This window comes from Camelina sativa, chromosome 20, assembly GCF_030686135.1.
Source record: "Camelina sativa cultivar CO46 ecotype springtype chromosome 20, ASM3068613v1".
Taxonomy (NCBI): domain Eukaryota; kingdom Viridiplantae; phylum Streptophyta; class Magnoliopsida; order Brassicales; family Brassicaceae; genus Camelina; species Camelina sativa.
The window spans coordinates 717,346-740,642 of NC_141899.1; the positions used below are offsets into that span (position 1 = coordinate 717,346).

The 23,297-nt window shown below is 40.1% G+C and overlaps 5 protein-coding genes and 1 non-coding gene across 7 annotated transcripts; 3 read left to right on the plus strand and 3 right to left on the minus strand.

Moving 5' to 3' along the window:
* The first annotated feature begins 1,900 nt into the window (after positions 1-1,900).
* On the plus strand, positions 1,901-2,714 carry LOC104768427 (uncharacterized). Its single transcript, XM_010492417.3, has 3 exons — positions 1,901-2,058; positions 2,201-2,306; positions 2,399-2,714. The coding sequence occupies exons 1-3, from the start codon at positions 2,017-2,019 to the stop codon at positions 2,524-2,526; spliced, it is 276 nt and encodes a 91-aa protein (XP_010490719.1). The 5' UTR covers positions 1,901-2,016; the 3' UTR covers positions 2,527-2,714.
* Positions 2,715-14,121: 11,407 nt separating this feature from the next.
* LOC147918371 (uncharacterized) lies at positions 14,122-19,097 on the minus strand. The gene is made up of 2 exons (XM_087506343.1): positions 18,653-19,097; positions 14,122-15,435 (listed from the first exon to the last, which is right to left on the minus strand). Exons 1-2 carry the CDS (start codon positions 19,095-19,097, stop codon positions 15,287-15,289), a joined length of 594 nt encoding a protein of 197 aa, XP_087362469.1. The 3' UTR covers positions 14,122-15,286.
* LOC104768428 (protein SLOW GREEN 1, chloroplastic) lies at positions 14,132-15,199 on the plus strand. Its single transcript, XM_010492419.3, has one exon. It carries the CDS (start codon positions 14,132-14,134, stop codon positions 15,092-15,094), a length of 963 nt encoding a protein of 320 aa, XP_010490721.2. The 3' UTR covers positions 15,095-15,199.
* On the minus strand, positions 18,489-21,138 carry LOC104768429 (protein SODIUM POTASSIUM ROOT DEFECTIVE 1). 2 transcript variants are annotated; one of them, XM_010492421.3, is made up of 3 exons: positions 19,990-21,138; positions 19,828-19,903; positions 18,489-19,705 (listed from the first exon to the last, which is right to left on the minus strand). In XM_010492421.3, the coding sequence occupies exons 1-3, from the start codon at positions 20,758-20,760 to the stop codon at positions 19,569-19,571; spliced, it is 984 nt and encodes a 327-aa protein (XP_010490723.2). In that variant the 5' UTR covers positions 20,761-21,138; the 3' UTR covers positions 18,489-19,568. The 2 variants fall into 2 exon arrangements, with proteins under 2 accessions (XP_010490723.2, XP_087362468.1); XM_087506342.1 differs by lacking the exon at positions 18,489-19,705 and having other exon boundaries at positions 19,820-19,903; positions 19,990-20,854.
* Positions 21,139-21,399: 261 nt separating this feature from the next.
* On the plus strand, positions 21,400-22,702 carry LOC104768430 (large ribosomal subunit protein uL29w). The gene is made up of 4 exons (XM_010492422.3): positions 21,400-21,594; positions 21,685-21,820; positions 22,176-22,332; positions 22,442-22,702. Exons 1-4 carry the CDS (start codon positions 21,591-21,593, stop codon positions 22,514-22,516), a joined length of 372 nt encoding a protein of 123 aa, XP_010490724.2. The 5' UTR covers positions 21,400-21,590; the 3' UTR covers positions 22,517-22,702.
* Positions 22,703-22,959: 257 nt separating this feature from the next.
* TRNAR-UCG (transfer RNA arginine (anticodon UCG)) lies at positions 22,960-23,033 on the minus strand. Its single transcript has one exon. It is a non-coding gene; the product is annotated as a tRNA-Arg (tRNA).
* Between the last annotated feature and the right edge of the window lie 264 nt (positions 23,034-23,297).

The window sequence follows — 23,297 nt, forward strand, 5'->3', positions numbered from 1 at the left end:
AGGTGAAACTGGTACCAGCTGATGCTGATGGATGAGTTTGTGTGAGAAGTAGTGTTATATGCATTTTTGACATTGTATATAAGTGATTTTATGATTTGATGATGTAATCTTTGTACCAGCTAATATGAGTTTCCAAGAAGGACTTCTTCGACATATATAGTTACCAAACTCAGTGGTCCCTCTAAAGGTTTCGAGAATCCAACGAAAGGCCTTCCTAAGATGTGGGGAAACTCCAGAGTACATCGAACTCATTCCTACCTTAAATAGATCAAATCGATCATAAACTATTGGCTGGTTTTGAGCTTACAAAATAGATCAAATTTTTGTTGCACGTACATTGGCTGGTTTTGATTTTCTTGTTCAGATTCCTGATGAAAAGAATATAGTAGAGAACGAAATTTACTTTTAGATAATTTAGAAGTAAAACTTTTATATATAAATAAGCTATTTGAACTTAATTTCTATGTGGCGGTTTTCCGTTTAAATTTTAAATATCATTCCAATTTCCAAATTATATTTTCCCGCCATTTGCCACAAAAACCATCAATTGTTTATGCTTGCAAAAAGTACATTCAATAAATGTATATCATAATATAATTTATATTCTATTTAAATCATACGGATCTTATACATACATCTGTTAGGTAACGTACACTATTTCCACAAATTACGCTCATAAACTACGTCAGTTATAACGTATCTTCCACACGGTTTTCATGATGTTCGGTTACGTCTCAATGAATCCAATCATCTTTATTTACTTTTTTAATCAATAGTGATCCAAACGACATCATTGATGGTAATGTATACTTAAATCCCTTTATATACTGTATTAAATTGTAGCAAAGCTTTTAATTACGAACCTAACATCAGTTTTTTTTTCTTTGACAACAGTGCAACACTTACTGTTCTTGTCTAAGTACAATAATTTTTCGTCGGTGTCACTAGTTATATTTTGTTGTTGTTTATCAATTATCACTAGCTATTTAAGTAACGTTTGAGATAGTATCCTGAAGGCATATAGTAAGAGAATACATTCATATATTTTCGTAAATGAAACTATAAGGTATAATAAACAAGTCAATTGTTGGTAGGTGGAATTAGCTAGGTGACATTAACACAAGGTAACAAAATACAAAATAAATTGATTTAATATTACAATAAAGTTAATAACAGTAATATTAAAAAAAAAATGCTAAAACAAAGAATGATTATGGTCACATTGTAATAAACTATAGTTTTTGAATGTAGGGATATGTCCTACTTCACGTGGTAAACGGACCCAGTGCCACGTAAGCAAATAGAAGGGGGTGCATTGCAGCATTACCGTTTCCTAAAATCTAATTGTAATCTCCTCTCAGCCAATCATATGCAAATGCCCACGTGGGATTATGGGCCCTATCACGAGCCCAATCTTACAAGTCAGCAAAACTTTAACCACCTACGCCGTTTAGAGTTTAGACTTTAGATTACAGAAGATAACATATTTTAATCACTAAAAATATTTTTAAAAAATTTGTCTTATTAATTTTCTTTTTAACTGTCATCTTGATTAATTTTATTATATATATATATATCTTTCCTCTTCTTCTTATAATTATGAATTATGACGGTATAATTAATCACTTAATTAGGCGATTCCATGAAAACAGAAACATGTCAATTTTAACAAGAAAAGCAAAAAGTAACATTCGTAAATTGATTCGATTTCTTTTGAATTATATGTAATCAACTACACAAATAAAACAAAACCATGTCCATAATAGGTCATTCCGTGACAATATATTTATATAATTCAACGAATATGTCATTTCCTTCTATTTCTTCTCGATATTTTTTTTTTTACTTATGAATATTTTAATGTCTCTCTTTCTATTTTCCGGCTCCTTGTAGCGTTTGATATATATATATATATATCTCTTCTTCACCTGCCTATCTTCTCCTCCTTCATCATCTTTATAGTCTCTAATACCATCTCTCTATAACAATCTTCTCTTTTCATTATTTTCATATATCATGGGTGATCAGAATAGCTCTCAAGCATCTTACATCCATTTGGTACGATTTCATCAAACTCTCTTTCTTTTCTTTTCTTTCTTTTCTTGTCAAACCAATCTCTGATCTTTGATTTTTTTTATCTATTTGTGTATCTTAAAGGATGCTGATCATATCATCACCATGTGTAAATTATTGGCTGCAGGTGCATCATTTGATAGAAGAATGTATATTGTTCAACATGGGCAAAGAAGAGTGTATGGATGCTCTGTTCAAGCATGCTAATATCAAGCCTATCATCACTTCCACAGGTACACAATACATACACATATATGGTAAATATTATATACGTATAAGATAAAGGAGGAGGAGTGGAGAACTGATTAAATTAGATTTTATGCAGTGTGGAAGGAGCTAGAGAAGGAGAACAAAGAGTTCTTCGAGGCATACGAGAGAAGACGAGTAGAAATACCAACCGAGAAAGAGACAGCTCGAATAATCCAAGATTTACTTTCACGAACTACAATCTAAATCATGACACCCTACTTTTATTTACACATACATTCTCATACACAATCTACCTATATAATAGGTATGTCGTATGTGTATGTTATGCATCATGCATGTATGATATAAAAAAAAAAATGTATATGTATGATCCTATTAGGAATATGTATCGTAATTTTCATTAGGAATGAATAAATTCACCAATAGGAATATATGTCTTTCTCTCTCCGTTTTAAGAAGTTTTTGGCACCCCTTTTTCTTTACGCTATACTTTAATTTGCATATTTTTTCGGTTAGACCGTGATTTTATATTATTCATATTTATATGATCATACAATTATGTATCACTTAGGCAAAAAAATGTTTATTCTTGAATCCCTTTGATATATAAAAAATGTTTGGTATAAAACTTAGTCAAACTCAAACACTGCTGTTGATGTTGAACCAATTAATATTGATATAAAAAACTGATCAAAATTAAAACATAATTAATTTCGGACTTGGGTTTTAACTCATGAGTACAACGTAACTTCGTTCTAACCCTTGAGATCATAAACAGTTCGAATTTAACATATGGTCCGATGTCATGGACTATATATGACTATTACCACCGTCATTAAGATTCCGGAGTTTGATATATAACCTCTTTTCTTATCGCCGTTAACTAGTTTGACTCGTGTTTAACAAGAAAAACAATTGCTGGAAAAAAAAAAAAAAAGACTGTTGGACAGAGATCGAATAGTGGAGATGCCACGTGTATAAGGCACGTGGAAGCACGTGAAGATGTTTGTCATTTACATAGGATTGCGTGTTAGGATTTGGTGATGACCGCAAAACCGTGGTGGCTGTTTTTGTATTCTTGCCTTTTTTGATTTTTGGTCAGTGTCGAAGCTAAGTTTGGTCCTGTTTGGTGAAGACACTCTTCTTCATCTGAAATTCCGCATTTTCGGTTCATTGATTGGACCGACTAGTCCATTGCTCCTTTTTTACTTAAAAAGATATAGTATGTATCGTGGATGATATCTTTAAGGGCATTATATTTTCAAATAATACTCCCTTAATCTAACTCTAAATGTAATATAATTCATGTTATAATTCAGTAAGACTTGTTAAATTTAGTTAAATGTTTCAAAAGATAAAACCGAACTTTTTAGATATTAAAAAAAAAAACATTTTAAAGAAATTAAACAACTTCTAAAATGCATGATTAAGAGTTCATGTTTACATATTCAAACAAATCATATTCAACTTTAATCTAGTTTTATATTTCTCTAGATAAAATCCTAACAAAAAGTGAATCAAAACCCCGTTTTCTAAATCTCTAGTTCCTGTTTTGTTAGCAGGATTGCCAATTTTAAAGGACAAAAAAGTACTTAACTGTGAAAGTCAATCAATCTTGTTTCTTTCAAAATAGATTCGAATTTGGTGCTTACTTACTCTTATTTCACCAACATTGCAAATCTAAAAATAAGAAGAAAAGAAATGAAGAGATGATAAAATGTCAACAACACAAATGAAAAAAGGGCAAACAAGAAAACGAAATGCCTAAAAACGACAATGTACTTTGGAAATACCAATGAAAACGTAATGTCATGCATGTAGTTCCAAGCTCTTTGGCATGCCGTTTCAATTATATTACTTATTTTTGCTTTGTTATATAAATGTAAAAGAGTTTCCGACGGTCCAGTTCATTTGCGTAACCTTCACACATACTTCTTCGAACGTTAACATCTCATTTTGGTCAATCAGAGTGTATTCATCAATGTAGAGGGAATCAAAATTTTGTAGCCACAAGTTTACGAGTACAAGACGAACAAGAGTTTCAATGAACAAAATCAACAAATGATGGAGTTTTGTATTTTAGTTTAATCAATAATGACTTTTGTTTTTGTATTTGAGAAGTGCTGATATCATATATCAGCGGTTATGCAATGAGGAATAACTTTTTAGACGTCACGACAAGTAGGATTTTTTTGGAGTTGAAATAGTCATAGATAGATAATTAACGAACATGTAAATCCTAACCTTTTATTTCATATGATATTTACTCACTTAACCACACAAAGAAAACTTTTCTTTAGCTAAACTTCAGTCGAGTAATCGTTGTTGCGACGCGAAATTTTATGAATGACCATATATATGTAGGTGCATAGATCCATAAAGCGAACCGAAACATCTTCCGGAAGTTTATTGTGGTAAACCAATCAAACGAGTGTACAACAAATTTATACGAAGAAAAGAAACACAAATAATACAAAGAGTCCAGCCCATTAAGTTTACAAATGTAAGGCCCAAATTTAAAAACATATTCAGAAAACCAGAACTGTTGGGCTAAGTTGAGGCCTGAAATCAAGGCCCAATCGTTTGATATACAAAATGATATAAATAAAGACTTAAATCCCTAAAATATTTTTGTTTCAAAGGGTTATAGCCTCTGTAAAACCGCTCTTATCAACTTCTCCATGGAAGAATCCATCAACAAGGTATATGGTTTTTTTTTTTTTCATATTTTAAGTGAGTAGAATTTCTGATTAGATCGTTGTTTGTGTTCATACCTTTAGGATCTGAAATTGCTGAAATTGAACGACACTGATGCAGCCATTCGAAAAATCCGGTATAATTAAGTTGCTTGATTAATATTTTGGTATGTAAAGATCTGTTCGTTGCCTCACGTTGATCAAATTATTGCAGTGAGGTAGGGAGAGTTGTTGTTGGACATGGGCTACGCCCAATATGCCACTCGGTCCAACAAAACAAGCTAATTAAGATTTCGGCCCGACGAAATTGGATGCAAGTCATTAATAATTCATAAAGGGGCACTCTCGGGAATTCACGATGGAAACCCTAGAAAACCCTCGGTCAACAGTCGCCTATAAAAGGAAGCATCACTTATTAGGATCACCATCCTCACCCGAGGACAAGAGACAGAGAGCAATACTTTGCGTGAAAACCGTTATTGTCTTCTGTATAATTCCTTCTAGCTTCTGAGCTCGTCATTATTGGCTTGTTAGTTCTCCTGTGAACTGACGAGCTCAATCTTGATTCTTGTTAGTGACGACCTCACGATTTTATCGTTAATAAAAGAACCAGCTTCACTCTTTCTCCAAAAATCTTTATTTACTTAGTGTTGTGCAATCCCCGGTACAAACAATTGGCGCCCACCGTGGGGCGAGAGTAGAGCGCTTCTTTTGACGAATCAAGACCGACGGTCCTCACTTCCTCGAAGTTTCAAGACTCATGACGAACCCCAGCGAAGACCTCAACGAAGCAACGGAGCAGCGATGGGGGCGAACGAGAACACGAATTGTCCCCCTGCCGAGCTCCCTGCCGAGCACAACCGAAGGCTCCCTGCCGAGCACAACCTCTACACCAGCGCCCGATAAGCCATCAGAACCTCTTGTTGCCACACATGCCCAACATCTCCAAACCGTGGCTCTAGTTTTCACTGATGGTGCCACCCTCCCAGCTCCCTTGCTTGCTGGACACAGAAACAACCTCGACGATCCATAACGAGACTATCATGGACATACTCGTTAGCCAGGACAGGCGAACAACCGAGCGACTTGACACACTCACTACAACATAAAAAGCTTACCACCACTTTTCACCAACCTCAAGAATGTCGTCAAAATCACGATCGTCGATCAAACCCTCGATGGTGAAACCAAAATCTCCACTCTTCCCAAATATCTATTGATACCGTCGAAAGCATCACCGTGAGAAGTTTCGACCTCATGAGAGGTGTCGCCAAGTTCGCGACAACCAAACTCGACATCAACGCTCAGCTCCACATCCCCTCGATCGGTCTCAAAGCTAGCCGGATCCAGATCGGCAGATTCTCGGTCACTCCACCTGGTAGAAAACGAGCCGACCCCCGGAGCACTACATGGCCGACCACCAACCTCATCTCCGTCTTGTCGACCTCTCTCGTTTGCGGTCTCTCTCAATTCCATAATAAACACGCCTTCGGTCATCTCTTCGCCGACCTTGATGTTAACCTCCTCAATGGCGCCGCCCTCAGAAACAAAGAGATCACGCCGCCATCCAACGCCGATCTCGGCTGCTCTCCCATGTCGTGCCTCGCTGCGTCCTCCCATCATGAGGTCGGCATCGCTATCATCAGAATCGGCAAACTCTCGGCCGAGCTGCCCGCCGACCTCGATTGCGTCTTCGCCGATCTCAGTCCCATCACGCAAATTCCTGTTCGCATCAATTCCAGCTCGCCGACCCGCATCCTCATTCGCTGAACCACACTCGAATCTGAATCCGGTCATATCGTTCAACCTCGCTACAATGCTGATCCCAGAGTTGAGAGCACACTCCACCCATATCCGAAAAATTGATCTCAAATTGGCGATCACCAAGCTCCTCTATTCCGCTTGAACCAACCTCGCGACCTCCTACCTCGAGTCCGGCATTGCGCATATGACGAGGTCCTTTCTCAAGATCGTCACGCCGCACTTTGAGGTTATTCCCATCAGATCCGGGCGCTCTCAGCAGGGAGCCGCCGAGCTCCGTCCCGCTCATAACAGGAGACATCCGACAATTCTCCTCAAACGTACCGATCTCATAAGAATCAGCAATGCGGCCTAGAGACTCGCGATCGTGCCGACCTCCCATCATGAGATTAACATCTCCACCAGAATCAGCGTCGATCTCGTGGGAAGTGCTGACCTCGAGGCAGTCAGCGCCGACCTCAAGGCAGCCAGCGCCGACCTCGTGGGCATCCCTCCGCTGATCTCTCTCAATCTCGCCGACCTCCAGCCAGCTGAGAACTTTGATAACTGCTGAGCTTGCCAACGCAGCGCGAACCCGCTCAAAACCAGTGCTTCCTTATCGAAATCGTCGTCATTCTCCTAACCTCCAATGCTAACCTCACGAGGGACGACCTCGGGACCAAGGTGCCGACCTCCAAATTGCCACGCGTCGCCACTACCGATCTCACGGTTAAACTCTAAAACCGCCGTTCTCACCCGGATCTCTCCTCTCGGTCACAATGCCAATCTCAGCAGATCTGGCCGCTCTACAACCTCCGAGACTAGGTCCAATACGAAAAGCATCAGATCTACTGACCTGATCTGAATCGCTCTCGATCGAATCCACTCCAACTCAAACCATCACGCCGCTCATCAAGATGAGAAATTCCGATCTCATACGAAGAGGCGACCTCCGAGAAATCAAAGCATCACCACGGGCGGCCTCGCAAGAGATACCAATCTCACAAGAGGTGCCGATCTCGCGATGACCAAAACCAGCGTTCATGCTTTCACTCTCGACCTCACCATCCCTTTGCCTATCTCACCTCCTGGTCCCAAAGCCGACCTTTATCTCGCTCTCAACAAAGCGAGAATCACACTCATTATACCGATCTCTACTCTCGCTCCTATGAGCCATCTCCACCCATCGAACCTCGAGACCAACCTCGAGAGCGGTCACCGCCTGAGCCGAAATTGGCACCGACCTCATGATGGCGACGAGCGTGAAGTGGAAAATGAGTGCGACGAGCGTGAGGGTGGAAAATGAGATGGAAGTAAACCTCAATCTCTTCCATCTCATTGGCCATCCTCGCCAACCTCAATCTCTCGATCTCGTTCCAAGGAAGATCCGCGTGCAGGCCGCGCTGACCCCCGCTGTAGAGTTCTCTCCGCCCTCGTCGCCCTATGCCGACCTCGAATTTGTTTCTTATGATGCCGACCTCAAGTCTATGCGCACGCGGTCTGAACCAGGACGACCACCATCAGGTCATCTCGATTGACGGTCAATGGAATCTCCTACCGACCGTCTATCGGCAAAGAAGCAAGGAGCGACGGCTAGATTTTGTTCTTTGGAGACTAAACAAAAAAAAAGAGAGAAGCACAAACACAAAAGTAAAAGGAATAAAGAGAGGGGTCGAACCTCTGACCTCTCTCGTTCATATCGCCCAATATACCTCCAATATATAGCCAACCTCGCCACCTCCAATTATGAGCTGACCTCGGAGTTCACCCAAATGGTTAAACAAGTGCCGAAATAGATTGGAGATATGCCGCCCACACAAGGACGACATCTAGGGCACCGTACAACGTCCCGCCAACCTCCATTGGCCGACCCCCTCACCCATAGTTCCGATTTTGCCAACTCTGACGCACAAACGCTGACCTTCACCAGTCAATCCCCCCTCCTTGCTGAAAGGACCGATCTCAATCCTGATCGCGCGAGACTCCAACTCGCACCGCCCTCCAACCCTAGAGGTGTCGACCTCAATCGCCAGCCGATCTGCATTTTTGTCATCGCCACACAACCATGTACCGGACATGTATCGATCGAGAATAGGCGATTCGCCGACCTCAACAAATGATTTACCGACCATATGTGCATCGCCTCCGATCCGACTACATGTGATGGCAACACCCTTGTTAGCGCCTCCCTCCCCCTCGCCGCCTTCACATAGATTAACAGGACCCAAATCTGCGAAGTCTCGGTCACGCCGCCCTCCAGCTCGTCTAACACCAGCATGGACGACTTCGCGGGAAGTCTAGCCAAGCTCGCGGCAACTAAACCCAGCTTGCCGACCTCTCAACAAGTCTCTTTCAATAGCGGCGACACTACCAGTTGCGTGCAAACCCATCATTTCTTGATCCTTCTCAACGGCGACCTCGCCCAAACCACTATGCTACCCTGTGATATCTCCAATATCGCGAGAAACGACTTCAGTAGCTCTGATCTTCCTAACATTCATACTTGGCGACCTGGCAAACAATTGACCTTTCAAACTTATCTATGTTATCGACCTACCAAGCTCGTCTCTACTATCGAACTCATCACTGGCGCTAAATTTCGAAACTTGTCTCTGCTACCTGCAAGCCGATCATCAATCCAACGACAAACAACCCACGTAGGAGTCGGGTTCACCTCGAAATCGACGACCAACTCGCAGCTCAGCATCAAAGATCAACGGTGAGTTAAACATCATAATATCGTTAGCTAAAAAAAAAAAAAAAAAAAAAAAAGAACGCTCGACATACCGAGCTCATCTATTCTTCAAAATAAGATATTTGCAACAACAAAAAAGTTACACTCGCAAGAGTACACTTAGTCAAATAAGCTCTCTCGAACGAGTCCGTCTTAACGAGTGTCCAGCTTCTACATCTTCACCCTGGCCAGGTGTACGATTTAAAACGCGTTCCACATGGATGCAGCGGTGAAATAATCCGCACAAAAAAAGCCGAGCCCAGTCTCGCATTCAGCAAGCAGGTGGTCAAGTTTGAATAAGCCAAGTTCTTACTTGCACACTCTTGCCGACCTCGTGGCACCCACAGGGTAAGCCGGACACCAGGGCCGCACCTAATAGGTACGACGAGCTCATCTCAACTACCAACCTAAAATTTGGTATTCGAAACACGTAACAGGGTAAGCCGAGAGACGTCTCGCCCCGTAGAATACATCTCGAAACTAAGCAAAAAGCCGAGCAAGTCTCGCACTAGCTTAAGGGCGTCTGAACTAATAAGCCAAGCTCCGGCTTGCAAGTTCTTGCCAACCCCAAACACCCACAGGATAAACCGGACAGAAAAGCCGCACCTAAAGGTACGGCGAGTCTGTCTCGCCTACCACTTTACTTTGGTAGATCATAAAACCGAGTTGCATATGACACATAAGCTCGCTCCCTCACGGCAACGTCATCGCGCTCAACGCTCTCGCTCAACGCACTCGCGTTTGACGCCCTCATGCTCGACGACGCTATCATGCTCGACGACGCTCTAACACTCGACGATGCGCTCTCGTTCAAAGCCCTCACGTTTGATGCCTTCATGCTTGCTGACGCTCTCACGCTCGAAGACTCTCTCTCGCTCAACGCCCTCGCGTTCGATGCTCTCGCACTCAACTCCCTTGCGTTCAACACCTTCGCTCAACGCTCACGCTCGACGACGCTCTCATGCTCGATGACGCTCTCTCGCTCAACGCCCTCGCGTTTGACGCCCTTGCAATCAACACCCTTGCGTTCAATGCCTTCTCTCAACGCTCACGCTCGACGACTCTCTCATGCTCAATACTCTCGCGCTCAACGAATGCTCTCGCCCTAAACGCCCTAAAGTTTGAAGACCTTGCGCTCAACGCCCTCGCGCTCGCCTACCTCACGCTTGCCGCACTCAAGCTTGCTGCCTTCATGCTCGCCGCTCTCACGTTAGACGCCCTCACGCTCGACGCTCTCACGCTCTGCGCTCTTAACACTCGATGCTCAGCGCCCTCACGCTCGACGCTCGCTACTCACTCATGCTCTTGCGCTCGCCACCCTCACGCTCGTCGCACTCACGTTCGTCGCTCTTGCGCTTTCCTTCCATCTCATTTTACACTTCCATTCATGGTGGCGACTCTACTCTTGTCTTCAGTGGAGACCTACTCTCTTATTCTCGGTGGAGACCTCCACTCATTCTCGGTGGAGACCTCAAATTTCGATGGCGACATTCACTCTTCTACCTGGTGCCGACCTGCATTCTCAAGTTTGATGTCGATCTCCACTCTCCAGCTTGGCGCTGATCTCACAACCTTCTCCCGCGCTCTCTTAAGTGCCATCCTCAAGTTGACGATCAAATCTCTCCTTGTCGCTCCCATGAGAAGACGTGGGACGCAAGCGCACAACATGAACACCAATCTCATCTCGTCGATCTGACAATTTCTATCTAGCGCACAATTGCCGATCTTCGTTCGCTGATCTCTCCTCACTCGCAAGATCAACATTTTCTTGCCGATCTCCTTCCTTGCACGTAGAACCAACCTCGGAATCATTCTCGATCGCGTGAGATCCGAACTCAATTCGCCGATCTCATCCGACGATCTCATATGCCGATCTCATCCGCCGATCTCATTCGCCAACCTCAAACTCACTCTTGGTGGCAACCTCAAACTTACTCGCCGACCTCAATCTATATCTCGCCGACCTCAATCTTACTCTCGGTGGGGATCTCAAACTCACTCTCGGTGGCAACCTCAAAACTCACTCGCTGACCTCAATCTCAATCTCGCCGATCTCAATCTCAATCTCGCCGACCTCAATCTCACTCTCGGTGGCGACCTCAATCTCACTTTCTCGCTCGCCGACCTCAATCTTGGTGGTGACCTCATTCTCAATCTCGCTGACCTAAATCTCACTCTCGTCGAGCTCACCGCCGAGCTCATTACCTTCACTCATCTCGCCGAGCTCATCGCCGAGACCTAAATCTCACTCTCGCCGAGCTCACCGCCGAGCTCATTACCTCCGCTCATCTTGCCGAGCTCACCGCCGAGCTCATTACCTTCACTCATCTCTCCAAGCTCACCGCCGAGCTCATTACCTCCGCTCATCTCGCCGAGCTCACCGCCGAGCTCACCGCCGAGCTCATTACTACTGCTCAACTCATTACCGCCGCTCAACTCATCTCGGTTTCTCTCAAAACCTATCTCAATCGGCCGATCTTCGATCCCCCTGGAATCATTAAATCTGTCGATCTCACCTAGATCACTCTCTCGTGCGGCGATCCTCGATGACGCCCAGCAAGATCGATCGAATCCGCTCAAAGTCAAGTTATCACGGCGACCCCTGTCCGATTCCACATCATCAGCGCTGTGCCGATCTCCAACTGTGGAGTCTCGCCGATCACCGATCATCAGCAATCTCACAAGCAACCCGAGACGATCTGTGCCGAGCAGGCATATTAACAGAATTCAAGCACGTCCGCTGATCGCAGAAAAACTGACGCTCTCCGGACTAAGGGGGAGACTATTGTTGGACATGGGCTACGCCCAATATGCCACTCGGTCCAACAAAACAAGCTAATTAAGATTTCGGCCCGACGAAATTGGATGCAAGTCATTAATAATTCGTAAAGGGGCACTCTCGGGAATTCACGATGGAAACCCTAGAAAACCCTCGGTCAACAGTCGCCTATAAAAGGAAGCATCACTTATTAGGATCACCATCCTCACCCGAGGACAAGAGACAGAGAGCAATACTTTGCGTGAAAACCGTTATTGTCTTCTGTATAATTCCTTCTAGCTTCTGAGCTCGTCATTATTGGCTTGTTAGTTCTCCTGTGAACAGACGAGCTCAATCTTGATTCTTGTTAGTGACGACCTCACGATTTTATCGTTAATAAAAGAACCAGCTTCACTCTTTCCCCAAAAATCTTTATTTACTTCGTGTTGTGCAATCCCCGGTACAAACAGTTGTCGTAACGGGATATGACACTGGGCTTCCTCGTGATGTTGTCGAGAGTGCTCTGAGAAAACATTTCGCTTCATGTGGAGAGATCACTGATGTTTATATTCCAATAAACTATCTTAAGGATAACACACTCTGGAAGTTGGTTTTTTTGTTTTTGTTTTGTGGCTTCTCAATTCTCTCAGCTCATTTTAATATAATTAAAATGCTCTAAAATTATAAACATTATATTTTGTCTGTGATCTCCTCATTACAGATGTGGTTATATATATTTTCTGGGAGAAGGTGCAGTAGATAAGGCCTTGCAACTCAAGGGAAGTGACGTTGGTGGATGGAATGTCTCTGTTACTGCGTGTCCCTTTCTGAAACATGCAAACGAGTAAGCTGATATTTTCTTTTCCGTTTGATAGATCGATTTGTATTAATCAAATCTTTATTGTATAATTTTGTATATATCATCCATCTCCTTATTAATTAATAAAAATATTGCAATGCAGTTCCGCTTATGTAAGAGTTGAAGGATATGACCCTTCGCTTAGTCGTGATGAAATCAAGAGCGCTATGATTGAACTTTTCTCTTCATATGGAAAGATCAAGCATGTCATCATTAACAGGTGGTTTGCTGCTTCCATTTTTTTTCTCCATTCTAAAGTTATTAAAAATGCTAATTAAATAAAGATGTGTCTTTGGTTGATGTATTCAGGACAGCTCTAGTGGCTGTCGATGGAGAAGACGCCGCAGTGAAGGCGCCTGTAGAACTTTATGGGAGCTACATGGGGGGACGCAAACTAACTGTTCGGCTTCTCTCTGGGCTTAATAAATCCACTGTCCATAGACGCCGCCTTCGTGGCGGCCCCATTGCTGGCCGCTATTACTTTGGTACATCATCAATTTGATTCTTTATTCTTGACTCTTGTCTCTTGTTTGTTTAACAAAGTTAAAAAAAAAAAAAAACAACAACAACATTTTTGTTTTATTTTAGGTAAGAAGGCTAAGACTACTGCCGAGTAGAAAGCTCTCTTTTAGGGGGAAAGACAAAGCTCTTTGGTGTTTGTTTTCTGTCTTGATATGATACATTTCAAACCTTGACAAAGCTCTCTTTGGTGTTTTTCTGTTGTTTATGTCTTGATATACTTGGAACAACATAAACATATGGAGTTTCTTGTTATTAAGCTCGTAGAACATCATGCTATATAGTATAGCTCAATCAAGTTACATGATCTTGAAACTCTTTCTTGAGTCCGGTAACTGTTTACAACCATCTTCTTTTTATAATCCTCAAAGCCCATTAAGCTTAGAAAATAAACTCTTAAGCCCAAATAATCCTCAAACGACGGCGTTTTGATTCTGTAAAATAAACTTTGCTTTGGTATCATCATCATAATCTTCTGCGTCTATCTCAATCTCATCGCCGTCCGTCGTTTAGGGTTTTAATCGGAACTGAGAAGCTCAACAATGGCGTCTCTGGCCAAGTTTCACTACTGTGACCAAACACTCAACTTCCGACTAACCCCTCACCGTAAACCCCAGACCAAACCTGTTTCATACCGAATCTTACAAAAACCTCCTCCGTCTCGCGCCATCAGAGCTGCTTCTTCGTCTTCATCATCCTCAAACCCTAAACCATCTTTCCTCAAAACCACCTACGTAACCCTAACAACAGCCGCCGCTTTGTTCTCCGCTTCCCTCCACATCACCACCAAACCCGCCACCGCATCAACTCTCGTCTCACCTCCTCCGCCACAACAATCCACCGCGGCGGATCTCTCTTCCGATCAAAAGGAAGAAGAAGAAGCAGCGCTGGAGATGCGTCTCGCTAACAATCCAAACGACGTCGAAGCGCTTCAGTCTCTGATGAAAATCAAATTCCAAACCAAAAACCTCCAACACGGTTTAGAGATTCTAAACCGTTTAATCGAAATCGAACCGGAAGAACAAGAATGGCGGATCTTGAAAGCTCAGGTGCAAACCTACGGCGGCGATTTCGACTCAGCTACCAAAGGATTCGAAGAGGTTCTAGCCAAAGATCCGTTTCGCGTCGAAGCTTACCAAGGACTAGTAATGGCTTACACTGAATCCGAATCCAAGCTAGCAGAGATCGAGAGCAGAATCAACGAAGCGATTGAGAAATGTAAGAAGGAGAACAAGAAGAAAGATCTTAGAGACTTCATGTTGTTGATTGCACAGATTAGGGTTATAAAAGGGAATCCAATTGAAGCACTTAGGGTTTATCAAGAACTGGTGAAAGATGAGCCTAGAGATTTCAGACCGTATCTATGTCAAGGTCTGATTTATACATTGATGAAGAAGAAAGATGAAGCAGCGAAGCAGTTTGAAGAGTTTAGGAGATTGGTTCCTGAGAATCATCCTTACAAAGAGTACTTTGATGCTAATGTGCTTAATACTAACAAGCTTTGAGCTTTTTGCTTAGATATGTTGGGGTTTGGATTTGGAGTTTTGTCTTTTTGAGTAGTTATCGTATTTAAGATTTGATGATTGTTATGAATACAATAAATAAACAAATGCATGAGTACAACATAGATAGAGGATGACTTGTTAAAGCATGAGCACTTCTTCTACGTGAGAAGAATATGTTAGATGAAACGACTATCACACTTGGTCCTTCTCTCTTATGCTATGGTTTTTCTTGCTTGGTCCTGATGGTGGGATTGGAATGTATTTTGGTAACATTCCGAAGACTACACGTTGTGATGGTGACCATGGATTTACACCGACCGTGGTTGGTTTATGTGGCGGCGGCGGCGGCGATGGAGAAGATTCCGGAGAAGGTGTTCGTTTGCTTGGTCCTGATGGAGGGACTAAAAATCTGAAGACCTTGCGTTGTGAACCGCCGCTGGTCTCATCCTGAAGGTTCTTCTCAGTGGCTTCGATGACACAAACGAATAGGAGACCAAACAAAATTAACACAAGAACAGAAGTTGATTTTGCCATCACAATATTTACTTTTGTTTTACACACACAACAATACAAAGCTGATATTGTTTGAGGAGGAGCGGGGGTTTATATAAAACTTTTTGTAAATATTTTTTCTTGGGATTTTTGTCATTTTTCAAAACTTTTCAAATGTGTCATTGTTTTCAATCTTTCCAAATGTGCTATATATTTGATATTATGGCATACACATTAAAATGAAAAAAAAAACAAGTCAAAAAGGTCTAACAAGTCAAAAAGGTCTACCAAAGATTAATATTGTTCAAGTAGGTTAAAGTTGTCCATCAAAAAGATTAAAATTGTAAAAATGATGTTAAAGTTGTCAACCCAATGAGGTTAAAATTGTTTTAAAAAAATTAAAGTTATCTATCAAAAGGGTTAAATTTGTCTTAAAAATAAAAAGACACAAAGTAAGGAATTTAAAATTTCAAAAAGAATTGGTAGACTTTTTCACCAAATGGCAAAAATATTGTCAACCAATTGTCATCGGTGCGGTACATCCGGAAAGACTTAATCAATTATGGCAGATTTAGAAAGAAAAAATAATGTTCATGTTCATGGCCCATTTGATAATTTTCTCTTTTTTCTTTACCATTTACTAAGAAGAAGTTGATATGTTATAATTTAATTCTATAGAGTTCTTTACCAAAAGATATGTTGACTAAAATGATCCAAATTCAAGCAGAGTAGACACGGTACAATATATACCATAGAAGCAATTCAAATTCAATGCAACTACATTCAAGTCATTTTAAACTCTTGTCACAATTCTAATTTTTTGTTTCCTTAAATTCTAATGCCATAACAACACACAAATGAACACAAAAAGAGTAACATTTTCACAAAGTTTGTCTTCCAAAAAAATAAAGATAAGAACATACATATAAAGAAAACAGAGGAATAAAAAAAATGGATTTACTTCTGAGTAATAATAATCTCTGACCAAAACAGTGCGTTTTTAATTTTGGAAATACTCGCCAACACAGTCAACGGCGTTACGTCTCCCGTCACGGTAACCTTCTTTGCTGCGAAGTCTATGTTATACGACGTCACTCCTGCATATAACAAAAACGATCAGACGTACCAAAAAAACAGAGTATTTTTACAAATCAATGATACAAATGATCTCTAATTCACAGTCAGTTATACATTGATGAAGAAGAAAGATGAAGCAGAGAAGCAGTTTCACTACAAGAAAATAGTTCTATTGAGACGTATTTTTGAGACAAAAAATTTTCGACACAAATTTGTGACACTGTAAATACGATATTATGACTAAATTTATTTGTCACAAATTCATAGTATTTTCGTCACTATATTATGACGGAAAAAAACAATAACAAAAGTTTGTCACAATTAATGACGAATATGTTACGATAATATTAATCGTTACTCTTATGACTACATTGTGACCAATATGTTGTTGCAAATTAGTTATGAACTTATAACATATATACAAGTCACAGTTTGTGACATTAAAATGAATAAACATTAGTCATAAAATAGTATAAATTGTTATATCATTTATACAAAGCCCATTAAGCCAAGTGTCTAACCCTAATTTAACAAGACTTATTTAAGAGATGATTAGGGTTTTATTCTTTATAATTTCGTGCCTCCTAAACCTAGAGAGAGAGTAAACCATTTGAGAGAAAGAAAACAAGGAGCCACAGTTAAGATTAAGGACAGATCTTACATGTCCTAGGAGATGGTGGAAAACAAGGGGTAAACAGACTCTTTTATGGATGAATTTTGGTGAGCATTTTCCCAATCCATAGATGTAAGTTTTCCCCAAAGTATTTTGTAACTTTTTTTGTAGATTAAAAGTTATACATGTTTTCTCAAACCTATTCTGCGCAGATCCGCAAATTAACATCAGTCATCTTGTGAAATCGTTTCCCACGGCTACAAATTGAACCAGAAGCTGATCTACCCACCGTTGGAAATATCTGAGTCTTACTTTTTCAGAGAGCCTGAGATCGATTCCATAGGAATTATAATATGAAAGTTATGGTCGAATATGTGCATCTGGTCGAATTTGTGATTTATTTTCTTTGTAAGAATAAAGATAGCTTATAATGTATATCTAATGTTTATGATTATAAAAAATTTGTATGATTATAAATTTTAAAAAATAATATTGTTTTGAGATTAATTTTTTAGTCGTAATTTTTATAATGTAATGAATTTTTTAGTAATAACTTGTGACCATTTGAAACTAGCTTCTAATGATAAGATTGGACATTATGATAGTCATAAAATATCATGATTTTGAGTATTTGTTAAACTTTTGCGACAAATTTTTAATTATCATTTGTGACCATTTGAGACTATAGTTTCTTAATAATAAGATACATAATTAAAACGTTATTTTAAACACGAATTATGACGATTTAAAGATGTTTTGTTAGTCTGTAATTGAGACAGTTTTGTTACTTTTTTGTGTCGTAATTATTGATGACAAAATGGTTACTAATATATTCGTTGCAACTCTTGTGACGTTTTTGTTACAAATAAAAATTTGTGACCATTGTATTGCAACCATTCAAAAATCATCACAAATTCGTAACAATGTTTATATTGTAACTAAATTTTTTTTTTATTGTGACTAAATATTTCGTCTTAATATAATTATTTTCTTGTAGTGTTTGAAGAGTTTAGGAGATTGGTTCCTGAGAATCATCCTTACAAAGAGTATTTTGATGCTAATGTGCTCAACACTAACAAGCTTTGAGCTTTTTGCTTAGATATGTTGGGGTTTGGATTTCGAGTTTTGTCTTTTGAGTAGTTATCGTATTTAAGGTTTGATGATTGTTATGAATACAAGAAATAAACACATGCACGATCAAGAAGTTGAGTATTTGTTAGGTACGGTACTTTTATTGTTCGATCAGATTCACAGATCAAATTTTTATTACATAGATAGCGGATGACATATTAAAGCATGATTACTTCTTCTACGTGAGAAGAATATGTTAGATGAAACTGACTATTACACAGATCTATGTGGTGGGCCTGGTGGCGTTGGAGGAGTCTCTCCTTTGCTTGGTCCTGATGGTGGGATTGGAACGTATTTTGGTAACATTCCGAAGGCTACACGTTGTGATGGTGACCATGGTTTTACACCAACCGTGGTTGGTTTCTGTGGTGGCGGCGGCGGCTCCGGAGAAGATGTTCGTCTGCTTGGTCCTGATGGTGGGATTGCAACGTATTTTGGTAACATTCCGAAGGCTACACGTTGTGATGGTGACCATGGTTTTACACCGACCGTGGTTGGTTTCTGTGGCGGCGGCGGCTCCGGAGAAGATGTTCGTCTGCTTGGTCCTGATGGAGGGACTAATAATCCGAAGATCCTGCGTTGTGAACCGCCGCTGGTCTCATCCTGAAGGTTCTTCTCAGTGGCTTCGATGACACAAGCGAATAGGAGACCAAACAAAATTAACACAAGAACAGAAGTTGATTTTGCCATCACAATTATTTACTTTTGTTTTCCACACACAACACAAAGCTGATATTGTTTGGGGGGAGGGGGAGGGGGTTTATATAAAACTTTTGGATATTTTGTCAATGTAAATATTTTTTCTTTACCATTTACTAAGAAGAAGTTGATATGTTATAATTTAATTCTACAGAGTTTTTTTTTACCAAAAGCTATGTTGACTAATGTCAAAAGTCAAAACAAAAAATGATCCAAATTCAAGCAGAGTAGACACGTACAATATATATACCATAAAAGCAATTCAAATCCAATCCAACTACATTCAAGTCAGTTTTAAACTCTTATCACAATTCTAATTTTTTCCCCCTTAAATTCTAATGCCATAACAACACACAAATGAACACAAAAAGAGTAACATTTTCACAAAGTTTGTCTTCCAACAAAAAAATAAAGATAAGAACATACATATAAAGAAAACAGAGGAATAAAAAAAAAATGGAATTACTTCTGAGTAATAATCTCAGGCCAAAACTGTGCGTTTTTTACTTTGGAAATACTCGCCAGCACAGTCAACGGCGTTACGTCTCCCGTCACAGTAACCTTCTTTGCTGCGAAGTCTATGTTATACGACGTCACTCCTGCATATAACAAAAACGATCAGACAGACGTACCAAAAAAAAAACAGAGTATTTTTTACAAATCAAGATACAAATGATCTCTTATTCACAGTCAGTTATTAAGAAATAACGTTGTTAGTTACCTTTCAATTTTGATAGATGTTTCTTGACTTTCCCGGCACAGCCTTTACAATGAAGTGACACTCTCAGAACAACCACCTTTAGACAAAGCAAGAAAAGATTGTTATGCTTGATGTTACATATTATTTGAGCATTGAGAAGAATGGTTTTGTTGGATGACTTACTTGATCGGAAGAGGAGTTCTTCTCCTGTGATGGCGGTGGCGGCGACGGCGGAGGAGGAGATGGAGGTGGTGGAGGAGGAAGAGAGAATTTGAAGTCCGGGGAGGAAACATCATCTTTATCTTCAAGTGAGCTTAGAGATGCTGTAGGAGAAGCTTTTGTTGGTTCAGAGAAAGGATTATCCGGAGACAGAACCGGTTCATAATCCAAGAACCCTTCGAAGAAATCGGGTTGCTTCTTATCCAAGAAAGAAGAAGAAGAAGAAGATGAGACATACTTTGAGGCGTTTATGATCAGTCTATCTTCATAAAAGTTATCCAAATCATCAGCTTTGGTTATCTCCGGTTCATCAATAGGTAGTTGAATCGGGTCGGAATCCACAAACCCGTCAAAAAGAACCGGGTTGCTCAATAAGTATCTTGAAGAGCCCTGAGGAGTGTCACTACTAAAACAACTAACCGGTGACTTACCAACGTCAGAGTCACCTTTCTTGCTCTTCCTCTTCGCTACACGCTTTTGCTCACTACTCTCTAGACCTAATCTAGTCTTGAGAGGAGTATGGTAAGTAGAAGAAGACGAAGAAGAGGGATTAAGGCTTGGAGAAGGTGGAGGAGTGAGTCTCCGACCGTCACGTATGATTGGGTTATGACGGTCGATGGCTCGACCACCGAGCCGGATTGTGGCTGAAGAAGAAGAAGAAGAAGAAGAAGGTTGTGAGGTTTTATCCATGGTTGAGCAAATGGTTGTTGTTGATGCTTGAGACGCACATAACATACCTTTTTTTTGCTTGTCTATAGTGTTGTGTGCAATCAAAACGTGGAGAGGTTTCTGTAGTCAAATATAAATTACAATTTTAAAATGTATGTATTTTCTCCTTTTCTTATGTTCCTGTTAAAGATATTTTTTTGGTTGATGGGATCGACTTTAGAGAAAGTAAAATTTATTCGTATTCTTATCAAACCAATGTGTGAGAGAGAGATTGCTAGGTAGACCTAGAAACCGTGTGTGAATTATTTTGATTCGATTGAACTGATGGTCTTGGACTGTATTATATGGACTCTGTATGTTTTGCTTATAAAAAATATGATTAAAAAAAAATTTGGTTTTCCATATCCAAAACAAAAATATGTATTGAGTCAAAATGTTCAGAATTCTGTATAAGAAAAGAAATGGTTAGAGATAAAAACGTAAAAAAACCAATTTTTGCCAACCCCTTATTGATAGTTCCGAATCTAATTCTCACAAACACCAAAACTAAAAAAAAAAAATTCAGAATCTGATACTCGTTGGAGTTTATTGACGAATTTATTCCTCTTTTTTTTTTTTTGACGATCGACGAATTTATTCCTCTTTGCTTTCACTATTCCCACTTTATATCTCTTTTTAAACCAAACCAATTTAGAATAAAAAGCCCATAACGGATGAATAAAACAATTGGGCTTTTAAACAGCCCAGTAGCACTTCCAAAAGAGTCTCGAGGGTTTTTTTCCACTCAAAAGGGCTTCGTATAAATTAGGGTTCTTCATCAAAATTAGGGTTTGCGACTCTTGGAGCCAGAAACAACGAAGTAGCGGCACATCAGTTCAACGACCAGCAAGCTCACGATGGGTATGACGAGATTCTCTTATCTAATTCGTGTTGAAATTGAATTCATCATCATTCGTTTTTTTCTGATTGGGTTTTGTTTTGATGTTAAAGCAAGGATCAAGGTTCATGAGCTTAGGGATAAATCGAAGACTGATCTTCAGAACCAGTTGAAGGAGTTCAAGGCTGAGCTCGCTCTCCTCCGTGTCGCTAAAGTCACCGGTGGTGCATCCAACAAGCTCTCTAAAATGTACGTTATCGATGTCTACGTATACGCATATGTAGAAATGTGTTGTATACTACTTATATCCACAATTGTTTGAATTTAGCGTTTGGTTTAGGTGTAGAGAGTATATGCAATCTTAATATCACCGTTCTTGTATGCCAAATTGAGGATACTCTGTTTCGGATTTGCATTTGCATTTGCATTCGATCAAATGTTGGAGAAGGTGTAGTGTAGTTATGCATTTAGCTTATAATGTCAATGCTTCTATGAGTAGAACTTGTGTGTTAAATCAAAAGATCGAATTCGGGACTTTGTAATTGTTTCATTAATGGACGTTTTGGTTGTCAACTTAATGTTTGTGTGTTTCTGATATATCCAGCAAGGTTGTGAGGAAATCGATCGCTCAGGTGTTGACAGTGATCTCCCAGAAGCAGAAGTCTGCTTTGAGAGAAGCGTACAAGAACAAGAAGCTCTTGCCTCTTGATCTCCGCCCCAAGAAAACACGTGCTATCCGTAGACGCCTCACCAAGCATCAGGTTCCTTACCATTTCCAATTTTAAAGTCCTCTTTTTGCTTGCTAACCTCTGCCTTTTAAAATTGGATGAATGATTGTAACTTTGGTATTTGGGGTTATGTGTGTTACAGTCTTCGTTGAAGACAGAGCGTGAGAAGAAGAAAGAGATGTATTTCCCTGTGAGGAAGTATGCTATCAAAGTGTAATAGTTTCATTATTGAGCTTTTTCTAGTAGAAATGATGATGATTCAGCTTTTGATATCGGCTTATGTATCCTTTCTCCCTTTTGAGTCATACCTTATGTTTTTTAGTTTTACTGAAGTTTTGTTATCAAACAGCCTCTCTCAAACCATCATTTCATATATATTGAACCAAGTCTGTGTTTTTTGGTTTCTCTCATCTAAATTTTATATCAATTGTCTTGATTTAAGTGAAGATGGAATGGATAAGTAAGGATTTTAAATAGAACATAATGCAAATGAACAAGGTCTAAGACTGAAAAATTCAGCTGTGTAGTAGAATCACACTAGAAAACGAGGTTCACATGGTTCAGAATAAAATTCACGAAGAGAACACATATACAGAGGGTGTAGCATCTGGACGTAGACGCATAAGAAAAAATAGTAGGAAAAAAAATAAAAGAAATAAACGACCACAGTGGGAGTCGAACCCACGACCTTTTGATCCGAAGTCAAACGCGCTAATCCACTGCGCTATGCGGTCAATGCGTAACAGAGAGTCTCAACCTTTATCAGACTCGTAATTCACACTTCGGAGCTTGTGAAAATCTTAAGTTTCACTTTGGAGCAGTTAGTATTCATGGTAATGGTTGGGTTATTCCACTAGCGGATTAAATTTCCACAATGTTTGGTATAATCATTAATTGCCCGATATTTTTTCCACGTTCACATAGATACTATCACACTACCAATAATGATGGCTCATTTATTATTGGGTTTCATCATCATATGTCATTGTCCATTTGCC

What these genes read in the sequence shown, in the direction of transcription:
- LOC104768427 (XM_010492417.3), top strand. Translation starts at nt 2,017, where the DNA reads ATGGGTGATCAGAATAGCTCTCAAGCATCTTACATCCATTTG. An exon ending in AAGCATCTTACATCCATTTG is followed by an intron (nt 2,059 to 2,200) that starts GTACGATTTCAT and finishes TATTGGCTGCAG; the next exon opens with GTGCATCATTTGATAGAAGA. An exon ending in GCCTATCATCACTTCCACAG is followed by an intron (nt 2,307 to 2,398) that starts GTACACAATACA and finishes GATTTTATGCAG; the next exon opens with TGTGGAAGGAGCTAGAGAAG.
- LOC104768428 (XM_010492419.3), top strand. Translation starts at nt 14,132, where the DNA reads ATGGCGTCTCTGGCCAAGTTTCACTACTGTGACCAAACACTCAACTTC.
- LOC147918371 (XM_087506343.1), bottom strand. Translation starts at nt 19,097, where the DNA reads ATGGCAAAATCAACTTCTGTTCTTGTGTTAATTTTGTTTGGTCTCCTA. An exon ending in CAAAGGAGAGACTCCTCCAA is followed by an intron (nt 15,436 to 18,652) that starts CGCCACCAGGCC and finishes CATCGCCGCCGC; the next exon opens with CGCCGCCACATAAACCAACC.
- LOC104768429 (XM_010492421.3), bottom strand. Translation starts at nt 20,760, where the DNA reads ATGTTATGTGCGTCTCAAGCATCAACAACAACCATTTGCTCAACCATG. An exon ending in AGAACTCCTCTTCCGATCAA is followed by an intron (nt 19,904 to 19,989) that starts GTAAGTCATCCA and finishes CTTTGTCTAAAG; the next exon opens with GTGGTTGTTCTGAGAGTGTC. An exon ending in ACATCTATCAAAATTGAAAG is followed by an intron (nt 19,706 to 19,827) that starts GTAACTAACAAC and finishes TGTTATATGCAG; the next exon opens with GAGTGACGTCGTATAACATA.
- LOC104768430 (XM_010492422.3), top strand. An exon ending in TCCAACAAGCTCTCTAAAAT is followed by an intron (nt 21,821 to 22,175) that starts GTACGTTATCGA and finishes TGATATATCCAG; the next exon opens with CAAGGTTGTGAGGAAATCGA. An exon ending in GACGCCTCACCAAGCATCAG is followed by an intron (nt 22,333 to 22,441) that starts GTTCCTTACCAT and finishes TGTGTGTTACAG; the next exon opens with TCTTCGTTGAAGACAGAGCG.